The sequence below is a fragment of the Pecten maximus genome, chromosome 18, assembly GCF_902652985.1.
Source record: "Pecten maximus chromosome 18, xPecMax1.1, whole genome shotgun sequence".
Taxonomy (NCBI): Eukaryota; Metazoa; Mollusca; class Bivalvia; order Pectinida; family Pectinidae; genus Pecten; species Pecten maximus.
The window spans coordinates 28,091,446-28,108,507 of record NC_047032.1 but is presented as its reverse complement, the minus strand read 5'-3'; the positions used below and the strand labels follow the sequence as shown (position 1 = coordinate 28,108,507).

General features: G+C 41.6%; 2 protein-coding genes and 3 long non-coding RNA genes across 13 annotated transcripts; 4 read left to right on the top strand and 1 right to left on the bottom strand.

Moving 5' to 3' along the window:
• Positions 1 to 538: 538 nt before the first annotated feature.
• Positions 539 to 13,409, bottom strand: LOC117316724 (U11/U12 small nuclear ribonucleoprotein 25 kDa protein-like). 9 transcript variants are annotated; one of them, XR_004529986.1, is made up of 8 exons: positions 13,292 to 13,409; positions 11,253 to 11,486; positions 2,952 to 3,075; positions 2,575 to 2,680; positions 1,684 to 1,758; positions 1,090 to 1,521; positions 897 to 1,007; positions 539 to 860 (listed from the first exon to the last, which is right to left on the bottom strand). XR_004529986.1 is itself a non-coding variant. In XM_033871479.1 (6 exons), exons 2-6 carry the CDS (start codon positions 11,454 to 11,456, stop codon positions 1,464 to 1,466), a joined length of 567 nt encoding a protein of 188 aa, XP_033727370.1. In that variant the 5' UTR covers positions 11,457 to 11,486; positions 13,292 to 13,409; the 3' UTR covers positions 539 to 1,463. The 9 variants fall into 9 exon arrangements, 4 of the variants coding, with proteins under 4 accessions (XP_033727370.1, XP_033727374.1, XP_033727373.1 ...); XR_004529983.1 differs by having other exon boundaries at positions 897 to 1,521; XR_004529985.1 differs by having other exon boundaries at positions 925 to 1,521.
• Positions 6,230 to 6,513, top strand: LOC117316728. Its single transcript, XR_004529990.1, has 3 exons — positions 6,230 to 6,269; positions 6,339 to 6,383; positions 6,454 to 6,513. It is a non-coding gene; the product is annotated as an uncharacterized LOC117316728 (long non-coding RNA).
• LOC117316727 lies at positions 6,825 to 7,888 on the top strand. Its single transcript, XR_004529989.1, has 3 exons — positions 6,825 to 6,940; positions 7,011 to 7,709; positions 7,850 to 7,888. It is a non-coding gene; the product is annotated as an uncharacterized LOC117316727 (long non-coding RNA).
• LOC117316726 lies at positions 8,393 to 10,106 on the top strand. The gene is made up of 4 exons (XR_004529988.1): positions 8,393 to 8,574; positions 8,925 to 9,388; positions 9,459 to 10,017; positions 10,088 to 10,106. It is a non-coding gene; the product is annotated as an uncharacterized LOC117316726 (long non-coding RNA).
• A 46-nt stretch (positions 13,410 to 13,455) lies between the features above and the next one.
• On the top strand, positions 13,456 to 17,035 carry LOC117316824 (DNA-directed RNA polymerase III subunit RPC10-like). Its single transcript, XM_033871602.1, has 3 exons — positions 13,456 to 13,600; positions 14,628 to 14,715; positions 15,885 to 17,035. Exons 1-3 carry the CDS (start codon positions 13,490 to 13,492, stop codon positions 16,010 to 16,012), a joined length of 327 nt encoding a protein of 108 aa, XP_033727493.1. The 5' UTR covers positions 13,456 to 13,489; the 3' UTR covers positions 16,013 to 17,035.
• Positions 17,036 to 17,062: the final 27 nt, after the last annotated feature.

Here is a 17,062-nt window from a genome sequence, read left to right as displayed (position 1 = left end):
AACAAACTTAGTAGCCCTTCATCACAGCATGCTACTGGCCCGATATCAACTCTGTTGGCCTTGTCATTTAAAGATTTTAGCCTATTTGACCCCTGTGGCCTTGAATGTAGGTCAAGGTCATTCATTTGAACAAACTCGGTAGCCCTTCATACCCGCATGCTACAAGCCCGATATCAACTCCCTGGGCCTTTTGGTTTTCGAGAAGTTGTTTAAGGAATTAAGCCTTTTTGCCGTTCATTATCCACTCCGTAAACTTCTTAGCTGTTCACTATCCCCTCCATAAACTCCTTCATATGTTGAATTGACGGAGTCGATAATGAACACATTATTTTGATTATATTGGTGAATGACGATGCTTTGGCATACTGTTTTGGTTTTGGAGTAAATGTACGTGCAAGTACATCTCTAAAATGTCCTCAAGGCCTCTCGCTGCAATGATAATACTCAATAGGTATTAACTCTATAGCTATCATGTTCATTTAGGTCAATTTAGTATGGATGTTTTTGTATCGATAGAATCTGATAAACAACAATGAAATATTTTGATCTGTACATCTTTAATAGTTAAAGTTGATTGACAGATTATAATGCTCACAATGTTTTCTGGTCCTCTATCAAGGATCCCAGAGATCCAACTATTCCCTCTGTGTAAAAATATTAATTGAATACCACTGTATACACTGTTACATTAAATACTTAAAAAGTGGGTACAGGTCTTTGAACACCTTCATGTGAACAGATATTATGAACACCTTCCGCTGTGTATAGATCTCTGAACACTTTCAGATGTGAGATCTCTGAACACATTTAGTATGTACAGGTCTCTGAACACCTTCCGATGTATATAGATCTCTGAACACCTTCCGATGTACATTTGTATATAGATCTCTGAACACCTTTCGATGTGTATAGATCTGTGAACACCTTTCAATGTGTATAGATCTCTGAACACATTTAGTATGTACAGGTCTTTGAACGCCTTCTGTTGTATATAAGCCTCTGAACACCTTCTGATGTATATAGATCGCTGAACAAATTCAGTGTATATAGGTCTCTGAACACCTTCAGTGTGTACAGGTCTCTGAACACCTTCCGATGTATATAGATCTCTGAACAAATTCAGTGTATATAGGTCTCTGAACACCTTCAGTGTGTACAGGTCTCTGAACGCCTTCCGTTGTATACAGGTCTCTGAAGGCCTCTCGATGCGTACAGGTCTCTGAACGCCTTCAGTATGTACAGGTCTCTGAACGCCTTCAGTATGTACAGGTCTCTGAACGCCTTCAGTATGTACAGGTCTCTGAACGCCTTTCGATGTGTACAGGTCTCTGAACGCCTATGATATGAACAGGTCATCAGGGCCCACATATCCCTACAGAACATCTCTGACCCAGCTTGTTGGTTAAATGTTAGTCCAGTCCTACATGAAGTAACATTACATACACATACTAGGCAAGTTGTAATCAGCGTTCCTTCAATTTCTTCATGAATGTCACCTCATCCTTATTTCTTATCTGGTATCTGTCAAATAAATGAAAATAGTTGATATTTAATTAATCTAAACAATAACATTGATAATTGAAATACAAGATATAGCTTTTAAATATTTACCATGTTACCAATTTTTAAACCCTCCATAAGAAAAAAATTATCATACATCACATATGATATCAATTGACCTACTGTTTTAAAGTTTTTCTGTCATCTGATAGTTTCTGAGAGTTGAAGTATAACCAGTACCGCTTCCAAATATATTTCCTGCAAAGAGAGAAGAGCTGAAATATGACGAGTTCCTAGCAGGACAATTTTGCACACAGTCATATATGGTAAATAGTAATTATTGTATTCAATATATGAGTGGATATTTAACATAATATCCATAACTGAATCTGGAAGTTTAGTCTATCAATCTGGAAGTTTAGTCTATCAGTTTTATGCTGGGTGGTCATACTGTTGCATGTGATCAGCTAGCTATGCAATGGAAAGACACTAAACCTTCACTCTGATGGCCAAGGTTTAAATCAAATGTGAAAAGCTGAAGGTGTCATCTACTTCCCTAGAGTGTACCAGCATGTGCCTTTTTCCTCAGTATCCAGGTTTCCTCCCACATAAATCTTTTATGAATTCTTGCACCTTTTCATACAGGCAAATTAAATTACTCAACTTTCCAGTTCAGGTGATGAACCATTGTGATTTCATTCTAAGGTTACCATACAATTATGATCTGCCACATTTTCTCAGCATAACCTTGCACAGAGGTTTAAAATCTTTGAAGTCCTCAAGTGACATAAAGTCTATGCCGGTAAAATACCTACCAACAGCAGGACTCCAGGTTTGTCAAACAGGGACCATCCATGGCCAAAGAAGTAAATAATCAAAATAGTATCATATCGTTTATATTTTTATAATAAGCCACATTTTCTCCAGCACCCAAGTAAAACGTAAAGAATTTCTTTTATTCTGGATTTTCCTGTTGGATATGTCTTGTACTGGAAGAGCCTTAAGTAATATCCCTGGTGTAATTTAATTAGCTAAACTTGTACAGATGGCTATGTATATGTATGTATAACCTACCAGCTGATGTGCTGCTTCCCTCCATTTCGTGTCTGCCTCAAAATAATGTAGCGCTTGATGGAATGCTTCAAATCCAACACTGTTGCATTCTGGGTGACCACTACCGCTACAACATAAGAATTTAATCTTAGAAAACTTGTTAAACAATAGTCAACCTTTGTTACTTTTCATACTGATGTAAATTATCAAATACTTATTAATCATATTAGCAGTGGGTAGTGTGATGATTGATAAGCAAGTAGCATAAATTGTTGCTTTGTGTATTAAAGTTAATTTAATTGTACTGACCCGATATGAGGTCATACACAATTCTGAATAGGTTACATCAATTCTATACAGTACATGTAAATATGAGGTCATACGTCTGATGCTCTTACCCATAACCTCGTCATCGGCCCGCCTTACATTCACCACCATTGCTTGTCCATATTCCAGGGCTATACAGGAATTTACTTCTTCTAAGGTCACCTGAGGTGGAAGGTCAGACAGCAAAGGGTCTTCCTAGGGTCAAAGGTTAATACATGTATTACTTGTGTACAATTGCTCATTTAAGTAATAGCTAATCCATTGCTCCACTTAAGGAAGAATGATAGACCTAGGAAGCATCAGGATAAATACATGATGTAGCACTCTTGGTAATGAATCAATCAACATTTTATCATTGTATATGATTACCATAGGTGAACCTCAGGGCTTTACACTGAACATTCTATAAATGGGGTCCTAAATGGAGTCCCTTTTATAGAGTGATTGGATGGACATTCAGAAAATAAGTGGGATACCTACATCATTTTCTATGTTTCAAAAGGCTGTCTGGCTTAAATGTAATCTCTGAACCTACAAATTATAGGTAGCTTAAGGTTCATGTAAATATCAAATCTCTGTACCTACAAATTCTCTCACTGCCTGGTAAAGACAATTGTGAGCATAACAGCATTTTTTTGTGCAATATATCTGATCTAAGTGAACTTTCTGTGTTTTCCTAAAACTTGCATTTTACGGATGTTTTGCTGAAATTTACAGCTAGCTTATAATTAACAAGTTGCATGTCAAAAGCACGACCCATGGATAGCCATCCATGACACAAATTAACAATTGGTCAAGTTACTTCTGTTTCATTGCACAAGGAAAGTGATCTATACGCTTGTAAAATATCACACGATTTGCTATTTATATTAACCTCAAGTAACAATTGTTAGAAATATAGGGAATGACTAAGGAATAGGATGCAACAGTTACCCTTGGACATATTGCTCCCTAGTGGTGTCACGATTTAGAGTTGTATCTAGAGTTGTATCTAGAGGTGTATCTAGAGGTGTATCTAGAGGTGTATCTAGAGTTGTATCTAGAGTTGTATCTAGAGGTGTATCTAGAGTTGTATCTAGAGTTGTATCTAGAGGTGTATCTAGAGTTGTATCTAGAGGTGTATCTAGAGGTGTATCTAGAGGTGTATCTAGAGGTGTATCTAGAGTTGTATCTAGAGGTGTAGAGGTGTATTTAGAGTTGTATCTAGAGGTGTATCTAGAGTTGTATCTAGAGTTGTATCTAGAGGTGTATCTAGAGGTGTATCTAGAGGTGTATCTAGAGGTGTATCTAGAGGTGTATCTAGAGTTGTATCTAGAGTTGTATCTAGAGGTGTATCTAGAGGTGTATCTAGAGTTGTATCTAGAGGTGTATCTAGAGGTGTAGAGGTGTATCTAGAGGTGTATCTAGAGTTGTATCTAGAGTTGTATCTAGAGGTGTATCTAGAGTTGTATCTAGAGGTGTATCTAGAGGTGTATCTAGAGTTGTATCTAGAGGTGTATCTAGAGTTGTATCTAGAGGTGTATCTAGAGTTGTATCTAGAGGTGTATCTAGAGGTGTATCTAGAGTTGTATCTAGAGGTGTATCTAGAGTTGTATCTAGAGGTGTATCTAGAGTTGTATCTAGAGGTGTATCTAGAGGTGTATCTAGAGTTGTATCTAGAGTTGTATGTAGTGGTGTATCTAGAGGTGTATCTAGAGTTGTATCTAGAGGTGTAGAGGTGTATCTAGAGGTGTATCTAGAGGTGTATCTAGTAGTATTCCAATTGTTTCCAGTATGTACATATGTAGTGTGACTGGAGGTCAAAATGAGTGCTACTGGGCTTTCTCTAATTTGTCTTAAATGCAACTTGGATGTTCTTTGATACAGAACCTAAGTTTAGTTCCCCTCTGATATCCCCCATGTATTGTAAAACAGCTTTGTGCATGTGCTGCTGAAGCATTTACCATTTGTGACAAGATATGGAATCTTCTGTCTTTACCTGAACATTGTAGGGACAGCTCAATGAGGGTAGGGAGTGGGTGTGGAAAGGGATGTGGAGAGGAGGTGTTGGGGGAGAAAACGGGAGACTGGTGTAGTGTAACTTCTGGTAAATGAGATAACCGCCACTATCTACACTTGTGACATGACATCTACGTAACTCTCTGTATTTTTCATGTAGTTTCTGTACATATGTAAGGATACTTTGATGTTTGTTGAAAATGAGGTGTGGAAAGGGATAGGGATGTAGCGGTATTGGGAAAAGGACAGGAGGAAGTGGTAACCATGGTGATTTGTAACTTATTAGGGGTGTGGACAGGAGGTGTTTGGTGGTAGGATGGGAGAAGGTGTTACCTGTGGTGTAGGGTAACTTATTGGGGCGTGGAGAGGAGTTGTTTGGTGGTAGGATGGGAGAAGGTGGTACCTGTGGTGTAGGGTAACTTAATTGGGCGTGGAGAGGAGGTGTTTGGGGTAGGATGGGCAGAACGGTGGTACCTGTGGTGTAGGGTAACTTATTGGGTGCGTGGATAGGAGGTGTGTTGGTGGTAGGTATGGGAGAAGGTGGTACCTGTGAGTGTAGGTGTAACCTTATTGGGTGTGGAGAGTGAGGTGTTTGGTGGTGGATGGGGAGAAGGTGGTTACCCTGTGGTGTAGGGTACAACTTATTGGGGCGTGGAGAGGAGGTGTTTGGTGGTAGGATGGAGAAGGTGGTAACCTTGGTGTAGGGTAAACTTATTGGGGCGTGAGGAGGAAGGTGTTGGAGTAGGATGGGAGAAGGTGGTACCGTGGTGTAGGGTAACTTAATATGGGGGGGTGGAGAGAGGTGTTTGGTGGTAGGATGGGAGAAGGTGGTACCTGTGGTGTAGGGTAACTTATTGGGGCGTGGAGAGGAGGTGTTTGGTGGTAGGATGGGAGAAGGTGGTACCTGTGGTGTAGGGTAACTTATTGGGGCGTGGAGAGGAGGTGTTTGGTGGTAGGATGGGAGAAAGGTGGTACCTGTGGTGTAGGGGTAACTTATTGGGGCGTGGAAGGAGGAGTTGTTTGGTGGTAGGATGGGAGAAGGTGGTACCTGTGGTGTTAGGGTAACTTATTGGGGCGTGGAGAGGAGGTGTTTGGTGGTAGGATGGGAGAAGGTGGTACCTGTGGTGTAGGGTAACTTATTGGGGCGTGGAGAGGAGGTGTTTGGTGGTAGGATGGGAGAAGGTGGTACCTGTGGTGTAGGGTAACTTATTGGGGCGTGGAGAGGAGGTGTTTGGTGGTAGGATGGAGAAGGTGGTACCTGTGGTGTAGGGTAACTTATTGGGGCATGGAGAGGAGGTGTTTGGGGAGAGGATGGAAGGGGGTGGTAACCATGGTGAAGTGTAACTGATTGGGGTGTGGAGAGGAGGTGTTTGGTGGTAGGATGGGAGAAGGTGGTACCTGTGGTGTAGGGTAACTTATTGGGGCGTGGAGAGGAGGTGTTTGGTGGTAGGATGGAGAAGGTGGTACCTGTGGTGTAGGGTAACTTATTGGGGCGTGGAGAGGAGGTGTTTGGGGAGAGGATGGAAGGGGGTGGTAACCATGGTGAAGTGTAACTTATTGGGGTGTGGAGAGGAGGTGTTTGGTGGTAGGATGGGAGAAGGTGGTACCTGTGGTGTAGGGTAACTTATTGGGGCGTGGAGAGGTGTTTGGTGGTAGGATGGGAGAAGGTGGTACCTGTGGTGTAGGGTAACTTATTGGGGCGTGGAGAGGAGGGGGTTTGGTGGTAGGATGGAGAAGGTGGTACCTGTGGTGTAGGGTAACTTATTGGGGCGTGGAGAGGAGGTGTTTGGGGGAGAGGATGGAAGGGGGTGGTAACCATGGTGAAGTGTAACTGATTGGGGTGTGGAGAGGAGGTGTTTGGTGGTAGGATGGGAGAAGGTGGTACCTGTGGTGTAGGGTAACTTATTGGGGCGTGGAGAGGAGGTGTTTGGTGGTAGGATGGAGAAGGTGGTACCTGTGGTGTAGGGTAACTTATTGGGGCGTGGAGAGGAGGTGTTTGGTGGTAGGATGGGAGAAGGTGGTACCTGTGGTGTAGGGTAACTTATTGGGGCGTGGAGAGGAGGTGTTTGGGGAGAGGATGGAAGGGGGTGGTAACCATGGTGAAGTGTAACTTATTGGGGTGTGGAGAGGAGGTGTTTGGTGGTAGGATGGGAGAAGGTGGTACCTGTGGTGTAGAGTAACTTACTGGGGCGTGGAGAGGAGGTTTTTGGTGGTAGGATGGGAGAAGGTGGTACCTGTGGTGTAGGGTAACTTATTGGGGTGTGGAGAGGAGGTGCTTGTGGATAGGATGGGAGAAGGTGGTACCTGTGGTGTAGGGTAACTTATTGGGGCGGGAGTGGAGGTGTTTGGTGGTAGGATGGGAGAAGGTGGTACCTGTGGTGTAGGGTACCTTCTTGGGGTGTGGAGAGGAGGTGTTTGGTGATAGGATGGGAGAAGGTGGTACCTGTGGTGTAGGGTACCTTATTGGGGTGTGGAGAGGAGGTGTTTGGTGGTAGGATGGGAGAAGGTGGTACCTGTGGTGTAGGGTACCTTATTGGGGTGTGGAGAGGAGGTGTTTGGTGATAGGATGGGAGAAGGTGGTACCTGTGGTGTAGGGTAACTTATTGGGGCGTGGAGAGGAGGTGTTTGGTGGTAGGATGGGAGAAGGTGGTACCTGTGGTGTAGGGTAACTTATTGGGGTGTAGAGAGGAGGTGTTTGGTGATAGGATGGGAGAAGGTGGTACCTGTGGTGTAGGGTAACTTATTGGGGCGTGGAGAGGAGGTGTTTGGTGGTAGGATGGGAGAAGGTGGTACCTGTGGTGTAGGGTAACTTATTGGGGCGTGGAGAGGAGGTGTTTGGGGAGAGGATGGAAGGGGGTGGTAACCATGGTGAAGTGTAACTTATTGGGGTGTGGAGAGGAGGTGTTTGGTGATAGGATGGGAGAAGGTGGTACCTGTGGTGTAGGGTAACTTATTGGGGCGTGGAGAGGAGGTGTTTGGTGGTAGGATGGGAGAAGGTGGTACCTGTGGTGTAGGGTAACTTATTGGGGTGTAGAGAGGAGGTGTTTGGTAATAGGATGGGAGAAGGTGGTACCTGTGGTGTAGGGTAACTTATTGGGGCGTGGAGAGGAGGTGTTTTGGGAGAGGATGGAAGGGGGTGGTAACCATGGTGAAGTGTAACTTATTGGGGCGTGGAGAGGAGGTGTTTGGTGGCAGGATGGGAGAAGGTGGTACCTGTGGTGTAGGGTAACTTATTGGGGCGTGGAGAGGAGGTGTTTGGTGGTAGGATGGGAGAAGGTGGTACCTGTGGTGTAGGGTAACTTATTGGGGCGTGGAGAGGAGGTGTTTGGTGGTAGGATGGGAGAAGGTGGTACCTGTGGTGTAGGGTAACTTATTGGGGCGTGGAGAGGAGGTGTTTGGTGATAGGATGGGAGAAGGTGGTACCTGTGGTGTAGGGTAACTTATTGGGGTGTGGAGAGGAGGTGTTTGGGGAGAGGATGGAAGGGGGTGGTAACCATGGTGAAGTGTAACTTATTGGGGTGTGGAGAGGAGGTGTTTGGGGAGAGGATGGGAGAAGGTGGTACCTGTGGTGTAGGGTAACTTATTGGGGTGTGGAGAGGAGGTGTTTGGTGGTAAGATGGGAGAAGGTGGTACCTGTGGTGTAGTGTAACTTATTGGGGCTTGGAGAGGAGGTGTTTGGTGGTAGGATGGGAGAAGGTGGTACCTGTGGTGTAGGGTAACTTATCGGGGCGTGGAGAGGAGGTGTTTGGTGGTAGGATGGGAGAAGGTGGTACCTGTGGTGTAGTGTAACTTATTGGGGCGTGGAGAGGAGGTGTTTGGTGATAGGATGGGAGAAGGTGGTACCTGTGGTGTAGGGTAACTTATTGGGGCGTGGAGAGGAGGTGTTTGGTGGTAGGATGGGAGAAGGTGGTACCTGTGGTGTAGGGTAACTTATTGGGGTGTGGAGAGGAGGTGTTTGGTGGTAGGATGGGAGAAGGTGGTACCTGTGGTGTAGGGTAACTTATTGGGGCGTGGAGAGGAGGTGTTTGGGGAGAGGATGGGAGAAGGTGGTACCTGTGGTGTAGGGTAACTTATTGGGGCGTGGAGAGGAGGTGTTTGGTGGTAGGATGGGAGAAGGTGGTACCTGTGGTGTAGGGTAACTTATTGGGGCGTGGAGAGGAGGTGTTTGGTGGTAGGATGGGAGAAGGTGGTACCTGTGGTGTAGGGTAACTTATTGGGGTGTGGACAGGAGGTGTTTGGTGGTAGGATGGGAGAAGGTGGTACCTGTGGTGTAGGGTAACTTATTGGGGCGGGAGTGGAGGTGTTTGGGGAGAGGATGGAAGGGGGTGGTAACCATGGTGAAATGTAACTTATTGGGGCGTGGAGAGGAGGTGTTTGGTGGTAGGATGGGAGAAGGTGGTACCTTTGGTGTAGGGTAACTTATTGGGGCATGGAGAGGAGGTGTTTGGTGGTAGGATGGGAGAAGGTGGTACCTGTGGTGTAGGGTAACTTATTGGGGCTTGGAGAGGAGGTGTTTGGGGAGAGGATGGAAGGGGGTGGAAACCATGGTGAAGTGTAACTTATTGGGGCGTGGAGAGGAGGTGTTTGGTGGTAGGATGGGAGAAGGTGGTACCTGTGGTGTAGGGTAACTTATTGGGGCTTGGAGAGGAGGTGTTTGGTGATAGGATGGAAGGGGGTGGTAACCATGGTGAAGTGTAACTTATTGGGGTGTGGAGAGGAGGTGTTTGGTGGTAGGATGGGAGAAGGTGGTACCTGTGGTGTAGGGTAACTTATTGGGGTGTAGAGAGGAGGTGTTTGGTGATAGGATGGGAGAAGGTGGTACCTGTGGTGTAGGGTAACTTATTGGGGCGTGGAGAGGAGGTGTTTGGTGGTAGGATGGGAGAAGGTGGTACCTGTGGTGTAGGGTAACTTATTGGGGCGTGGAGAGGAGGTGTTTGGTGGTAGGATGGGAGAAGGTGGTACCTGTGGTGTAGGGTAACTTATTGGGGCGTGGAGAGGAGGTGTTTGGTGGTAGGATGGGAGAAGGTGGTACCTGTGGTGTAGGGTAACTTATTGGGGCGTGGAGAGGAGGTGTTTGGTGGTAGGATGGAGAAGGTGGTACCTGTGGTGTAGGGTAACTTATTGGGGCGTGGAGAGGAGGTGTTTGGGGAGAGGATGGAAGGGGGTGGTAACCATGGTGAAGTGTAACTTATTGGGGTGTGGAGAGGAGGTGTTTGGTGGTAGGATGGGAGAAGGTGGTACCTGTGGTGTAGGGTAACTTATTGGGGCGTGGGGAGGAGGTGTTTGGTGGTAGGATGGAGAAGGTGGTACCTGTGGTGTAGGGTAACTTATTGGGGCGTGGAGAGGAGGTGTTTGGTGGTAGGATGGGAGAAGGTGGTACCTGTGGTGTAGGGTAACTTATTGGGGCGTGGAGAGGAGGTGTTTGGTGGTAGGATGGAGAAGGTGGTACCTGTGGTGTAGGGTAACTTATTGGGGCGTGGAGAGGAGGTGTTTGGGGAGAGGATGGAAGGGGGTGGTAACCATGGTGAAGTGTAACTTATTGGGGTGTGGAGAGGAGGTGTTTGGTGGTAGGATGGGAGAAGGTGGTACCTGTGGTGTAGGGTAACTTATTGGGGCGTGGAGAGGAGGTGTTTGGGGAGAGGATGGAAGGGGGTGGTAACCATGGTGAAGTGTAACTTATTGGGGTGTAGAGAGGAGGTGTTTGGTGGTAGGATGGGAGAAGGTGGTACCTGTGGTGTAGGGTAACTTATTGGGGCGTGGAGAGGAGGTGTTTGGTGGTAGGATGGGAGAAGGTAGTACCTGTGGTGTAGGGTAACTTATTGGGGCGTGGAGAGGAGGTGTTTGGTGGTAGGATGGGAGAAGGTGGTACCTGTGGTGTAGGGTAACTTATTGGGGTGTGGAGAGGAGGTGTTTGGTGGTAGGATGGGAGAAGGTGGTACCTGTGGTGTAGGGTAACTTATTGGGGTGTGGGGAGGATGTGCTTGTAGAAAAGACAGGAGGGGATGGCAGCTGTGGTGTGGTTAACTAACTGGGGTGCAAAGAGGAAGTGTATGTTGAGGGGACAGGAGGGGGTGGTAGCCATGGTGTGGTGTAATCTATTGGGATGTTGAGAGAAAGTTTTTGTGGAGAAGATGGGAGGGTAGGGTCACCGTGGTGAAGGGTCACTTATTTGGATGTGGAGAGGACGTGTTTGTGGAGGATGGGAGAGGATGGTTACCGTGGTGAGATGTCACTTATTCGGTGTGTAGAGGAGGTATGTGTGGAGAAGACGGGAGGGTATGGTAACCATGGTGAAGTGTCACTTATTTGGATGTGGAGAGGAGGTGTTTGTGGAGGATAGGAGAGGATGGTTACCGTGGTGAGGTGTGACTTACTGTTATGAGATTGGCCATCACTCCCTGTACTTGAGACATGGCATCTATATGACTCAGTGTCTGATCAGTTGAGGGAAGCATGGCTGAGGTAGAAGCTGGGATGAAGTCTGTCACTAAAGTTGATTCCCCATCGTTGGTTGTCTCCCCTTGGTTTTTATCATCCATCTTGGATATCTCTACATCTTTCATCCCTGTAGGATCCATGGTCACATGGACTGATGGAGACAGCTTCTTCTACAACACAGATCTGAAATGACTAAATACTAGTGATCCCTTGCTTTCTGAACCAATGCCCTGCCATATACACAGTATATATATTGTTATTGTATAGCAGTTAGACAAAAGGAATTCCATCCAGTTGCATTAAGCTTTGGTTTTATTATAGGAAAACTGTGTACTCTGAAGTTTAAACATTAAAAAAATAGCAGGTAAAAACGAAATGCCTTTTAGAAACATGTCTGCTACAATATAATCTATAAACTGAAGTGAATGAAGCTACATTTAGCAGATTTAGAAGGCTTCTAATGGCCTGTTCTGTACATGCTGTCATATGGCTATGTCATAAATATTGTGAGACATTTGTATAATACCGTAACACAATTGCCATGTCATATAATTTATGATGCCACAACAAAACATGAGCTTGCATATACCATCACTGATTCGAAAGTTGCCTGTTCCATATAAAGCTGTCTAATTATATAGAAATTAATTAATCTGACAGTTTTCAATGTTATTCTCATTACAAAATAAAAGAGACTCTCACACTTGTGGAATTATTAAACTTGTTACATTAGTTGATATGCCACTCACCTGAAAATGATTAAACTTGTGTAATAACCCCCCCCCCCCCCCCCACCCCCCCCCGCCCAAAAAAACAAAAAAACCTGGTAGCCATGGCACTCGGGTAAGATCCTCTACCAAAAAATGTCCAATATATAATCAGATCACAGGAATAAGATATTCAATAAATAAATAATAAAACACTAAAGATAACGGCATGATATAAAACAAGAGGTCCAAGGGGCCTGTAGCACTCACTGCTTCTAATGCAACTTTTAACATTGATCTTGAGTCTAGACCTGAAAACTATGTACTTTGTTCAAGTAATATCTGAATGTAAATCTATTCATTTAAACAGAATTATAAACAGCAATTCATCCAAGCACACTACTGGCCCAATATCATGGCCCTACATCTACAATGTTTCACCTATCTTTGATTACATGAAAAAGGAAATTAAATACATATTTGATTGATCTATTTCATCAAATTTTCAATGGTAGCCTTAAACTTTCATAATAGCATATATGAGTTTTTTATGGTCCTGATACCATGTGATCATGGGCCTTAGTTTTGGATATTGGAAATTAAGGCTTTGAAATATTGAAATGGAAAGGCTGACGATGGACAGACGGACTACAAAGATAGTTTCACAGTCACAGGGGTTCGTTACGAATGATATTTGGGTTGAACTTATAACTATGGAATGCCAAATTAACATATTTTCAATTAATTGAACCTACAAATAATTGAAGATAGGTTCAATTCAATTAAAGATAGGTTTAATTCAATTAAAGATAGGTTTAATTCAATTAATAGAGATATGTTCAATTAAATTAGAGATAGGTTCAATTCAATTGAAGATAGGTTCAATTTAATTAAAGAAATGTTCAATTCAATTGTACCTATCTGTTGAATAATTGGACCTATCTTCAATTGAATTGAACCTATCTTCAATTAAATTCAACCTTATCTTCAATAATTGAACGTATCTTCAAATAATTGAATATATGTTAATTTGGCGTTCCATACATTTATACAAGGGTATTTGAAGCTCTGACTGTAAACTGAGATATAATACCATATAAAAAATAAGGGTATTTATCTCAGTTTACAGCCAGAACTTCAAACGCCTGTGATTTATATTACTATATACATCATTCATAGCGTGATGTTTGGTTACTTTGCATTGTAGATCTAGGTGCCTACATGTATTCTATCATCAAAGCATTATTTGACACGTTTGACTGTCTTACATTTATGAATCAAATAAGCAGCACCTGTTTTAAGGTAGATCTTTGAGCCTTATCCAGCCAAACAACCAGTTACGGCATATTGATAATTGATGATAGCATCACTATACTATTATTATTACTTGCCATTCAAACACTACACTGATCACGATAAATCAAGCGCCAGATAGACAAACTTCCGGTTATGTGAAATCGTCAACAATGTTGATGTTTTGTCCGACATGTTCTAATGTGTTAGTTGTTGAAGAGGGGGAGACATGTTACCGATTCGCGTGTAACACTTGTCCTTATATACAGAACATAAAGAGAAAGGTAAATCAACATGAAATTTTAAAGTCTTCGTTTGAGAGTAACTTATGTTTGGTCCACGACCCCCCCTCTCCCCGGCCACATTAAAATTAAAAAAAGTGTCATGATTTAATTATTTCAACCAAAGCATTATGTTTTGAAATGATTTGACATATTAATATTTTATTATTCTTAAATATTGACATGGCTGTGTCTTGATAATAATGCAATAATAGTACATTATATATATTATTATATTACGATTTTCCATATATTGCATCATTTAGGATTTTATCAGAGGTACCTAGTTAATCTATCAATTAACCTATTCTTCGATCCGTAAATCGCGGGATGCATTGTGAATTTGACAGGCGAGACTACTATTTTCTTTTAATGTGCATATTATAATGTATAGTAAAATTTGAAGTTTATTTACAAACAGTATACATGTACGTACAATAATGTACTTTGTAGTAATTAGTGGTACTAGATTCTTGCTGATACCATCAATAAACATTTCTGATTGATCATTTACGATTGAAACCAGAACTTAAACCTTCTTATTGAAAATATCAGTTTGATAGCCAGTTATTGTTATTCTCAATGTGCACATGTATGAGTGTTTGTTTTCTATAATACACAAAAGTAAAAATAACCTAAAACATTTATTGGTGTTATTGTCACTGCTATACATTTTCTGTGCAGCTGAAGTGTGTATTATGGCAAGTGAAAGAATCTTGCAGCATTAACATAGACAGTCTAAAATTCTAGATCTGTGCAGTGCTCTTGTTTTGTTAATTTTGTAGCTAGTGAATATCTACTATTTACATGTGCATGTTCTTTGTCCCATTAACAATACTATAATTTGCTCCTGCCTTGACCCTGTATGTATACGTATGTGTATACCTACAAGAGTTTCCTAGATTTCTTTACTATTATTGACTTTGACTTTCAGGAAAATGGGTATTGATTTTACATATGTAAAAATTCCCTGTTAATGTGTGAAATTATCTGAATTTTTGTTTGTTTTTTGTTTTGTTTTGCTAAACAGATTAGCAATAGAAAGTACCCAAAGTTGAAGGAGGTAGATGATGTGTTGGGTGGTGCAGCTGCCTGGGAAAATGTGGACAACACAGAGGGTAAGTTGGTTTTACTTATCAAGATAATCAACAGGATATAAAAAAAAACCTTAATAAAACATCATGATTACTCGGAGTAGATATTTTATAGTGCAGTTACATGTATATGACCCATTAAAAGAAGCCTGGTACTTTTTTTTATGCAACAAAGATTAAGATACTGTAGCATGTGGAAATATTCAAAAATTATAGTTAACTTGAAAAGCGTTGGAAAAAGTACTTTAGATATATCGCAGTAACTTTTAATTGATTTTTTTTTTTGAAAATGAATAAAAAAAAAGATTAAATTTTTTTTTTTTTTTTTAAATTTAATTGAAATCAAAATTGTTGGAGTTGTTTAGAATAATTGTTGTTTTGAGATTTGTAGATTTTCTTCGAAAATATTTTCTTCACAATATAATATTTAGCTCACCTGCTTGAAGAGCAAAACTAAAGTGAGCTGATGCGCTTTCCTTTCAAAGAACTTTGTCTCAATGGCCGAGGACCATGATCAAGATATTTGTCATGTTGCATGCATGCTAGGCTGAAGGCCAGGCCTGCTAATAAGTTGTTTGAATAACGACCTTGACTTGTTTTCGAGGTCAAAGGGGTCAAATATCTTTAAATAACTTCTTGTCAATAACCAAGAGGCCCAGGGTCACAATATTGGGCCAGTAGCATGCTGTTATTAAAGGCTATCAAGTATTTTTCCCCAAATGAACAACATTAACCTTGACCTGCTTTTAAGGTCATAGGGGTTAAATGTTTTAATTTCTTTAAATGATTTTGTCTCAATTAGTTGAAGTGAATGGCCTTGACCTACTTTCAAGGTCACAGAGATCAAATCTGAACAAAACAGCAAGGGTAACAATACTTGGTACAGAGTATGCTGGAATGAATGTCTACCAAATTTGTTTAATGATATAAGGTTTTGGCTACTCTTGTTTGAATGAAGAATCAGCCTAGCATTTTTATAAATGATCTAGATGAACTTTAAAGATGCCTTAGTAGCAGGTGAGGATACAGGCCCCTTGGACTGCTTGTTTATTTATGAGTCTACCTTGTAGTTGAATAAAGCAGATTCTCACAACTTGTGAGAGTTTCACAGGAAAAGCACTAGTCCATGCCTTTGATAATTATAAATAACTGTGTCTCAAAAGTCATTATCATTTCTTCATTTTCTTTTTCAGAAACCTGTCCAAGATGTGCACATAACAGAGCATTCTTTATGCAGATACAGACTCGATCAGCAGATGAACCCATGACAACGTTTTACAAGTGTTGTAACATGAAGTGTGGCCATAGATGGAGAGACTGATGACTTTACTATATGATGTGATATAGAACCAACCATAGTGTTCAAAAGTGTACTGTGATCTAATGGATTACAAATTCATGTGCGGTGCAGCAAATGATTCCTTTTAATCAGAAAACTTCAACAATACACAGTAGTTATTACTTAAGTGATGAAGATTAATATGAAACTAAAAGTGTGTATTGTACATGCTGTTAATTTTCCTGGAAATGACATTCATTGGATACACATGTATAAAATAAACAATATCTGATGGAATAAGTGAGTGTGTGTACAAATATATTGAGATATATATCACAGTGTAAGATTTGTAATAGGAAGGAATGATTAAAAAGTGACAGAGTCTATATTTATGTACACACCAACACTCTCCTTTTACAGATTGATACACAGTACATCAAGTGAATCCAGTAATCAGATGCTGGATGAAGTGAGTTAGGAGTCCATATATAAAATGCATCTGATTTCTTTCAGGACGCCGTAATTTTGTGAACAGGATTCCTGGGAAACAGTTAGTTTTATATCAGATTATCCATATACAGATGTATAATATTTGAAGAGACTGGGTTCAAAATAAAAGCTGGATCGAGTGTTGTGTCAGAGATTATCTCAGATAGCTGGATAGATATTGTTTCTGTTCTGTTGTTTTGTCTGATATGTTCATGAATTTAGGATGTGGAAATTATACAGTATGTAGCAGAAATAGATCGTTCGTGGAGAAAAAGATGTTTAATTGTCAGAGCTAATAAGTCTACATCTACATCTTTGCTAATGATGCTGACATATAGGAGCAGACATGCTGGAGGTGCATATAGGAAACCTACATTTATTTGATAATACGTACATACCTTGGTAAATGTATATATACAATTTTTAGTAAATGTACATGTAATAGAAATTGTGTTAATTATGTGTTTTATTGTACAGATTGGTACATGTGCCCTCAGAGATGTATACATATGTATGTCTGAGGTAGCCTGTATAATCCCCAGTATGATTCAGAATTAAATATGGTGATTCCTGTTGTGTCATTTTGATGTTTCTACTCGGGTC